The sequence below is a fragment of the Phytophthora infestans genome, genomic scaffold, assembly GCF_000142945.1.
Source record: "Phytophthora infestans T30-4 supercont1.76 genomic scaffold, whole genome shotgun sequence".
NCBI classification, from domain to species: Eukaryota; Oomycota; class Peronosporomycetes; order Peronosporales; family Peronosporaceae; genus Phytophthora; species Phytophthora infestans.
In genome coordinates, this window is record NW_003303683.1 from 566950 (window position 1) to 568081 (window position 1132).

Consider the following 1132-nt stretch of genomic DNA (forward strand, 5'->3'; position numbering starts at 1 on the left):
TGGTGCTGGCCCTACATAGCCGGTGCGGGCCTTAACGCCAATGCAGGATTGAAACCTAATGACGGACTCAACGCTGGTGCCGGTCTCAAGGTTGGTGCTGGTCTCAATGCTGGTGCCGGACTCAACGCTGGTCCCTGCCTCAACGTTAATGCCGGCCTCAGTGCTGGTGCCGGTCTCAACGCTGGTGCTAGTTTGAATACTGGTGCCGGCACAAGTGTGAAGAAGGGCACCAACACGGACAGCTACTCGAAGGGAACGAGTGCCATCGCTTCGTTAGCCCCAGAGAAGACAGCTAACCAAGCTTCTCAGATGGCTACTCAGACGTCCACGAAGCCCAGCACTTACCGCCACCTGCGCGCGTAAACTAGGAATGATGGTCATCCTTTCCAAGTCAGAAGAACGCCATCCATTACACTCGTCCGATGTGTCGAGACATTTACCGCTCCGTGCGATACCAGTCCAATGAATGCTTTGTAGTAGTCGTCATTTACGACTTTGAATGCTTTGTGAGTTCATGACGCCTTTTGTACGATCATTGTTCTTGTCACTAAATACCAGGTTTTGTAGTAGTCGTCATTTACGATTTTAAATGCTATGTGAGTTCATTACACCTTTATTGCTCCTGTCATTTGAGTGATTGCTTCCGTACCCGACATTAACCCCTCTAAGACAGCCTTCTGACAGGAGCTTATATATTCCATTATTATTGGGGCAAAGCCCTATAATGAAACGAATTAGTAAGACAACTACTCTTTTTACAGGAGTATTTACGAAGTATTAGAAAAGGGTTAGGGTAGACATACCGCCTAGTGACCATTTTTGGCGAAAAATACTTCGGCACCCCTCTTGTCCAGGTTTTATCACTCAGGTATTGTCCAGGTATACCGGCAGGTATTGTCCAGGTAGAGTTTTAACGGTTTAAATTACTCTCATTTTCTTCTTTTGATTCCTAGCCACCAGTTAGGGAGACACGTGGCAGCCCCCCCCCCACGCCCCGAGGATGGCACGCACGAACAAGACTGCCCAGATCAAGGCGAATATGGCAGAGCATGAGCGTGTGGCCGAGGAAGCTCGTCAGGCTAACCTCGCTCTCTTGCGTGCGGTGCGTACGCACTCAGAGAGAGCACACGCC

At 49.7% G+C, this 1132-nt stretch overlaps 1 protein-coding gene across 1 annotated transcript in view; it reads left to right on the forward strand.

Moving 5' to 3' along the window:
* The window catches only part of PITG_18764 (uncharacterized protein), a gene marked incomplete at both ends in the record, with an annotated part of 1962 nt that extends 1910 nt beyond the window's left edge, over positions 1-52 (forward strand). The window contains one exon of the mRNA XM_002997362.1: positions 47-52. Within this exon, the coding sequence (XP_002997408.1) occupies positions 47-52 (6 nt within the window). The remainder of the gene's footprint in view (positions 1-46) is intronic.
* Positions 53-1132: the final 1080 nt, after the last annotated feature.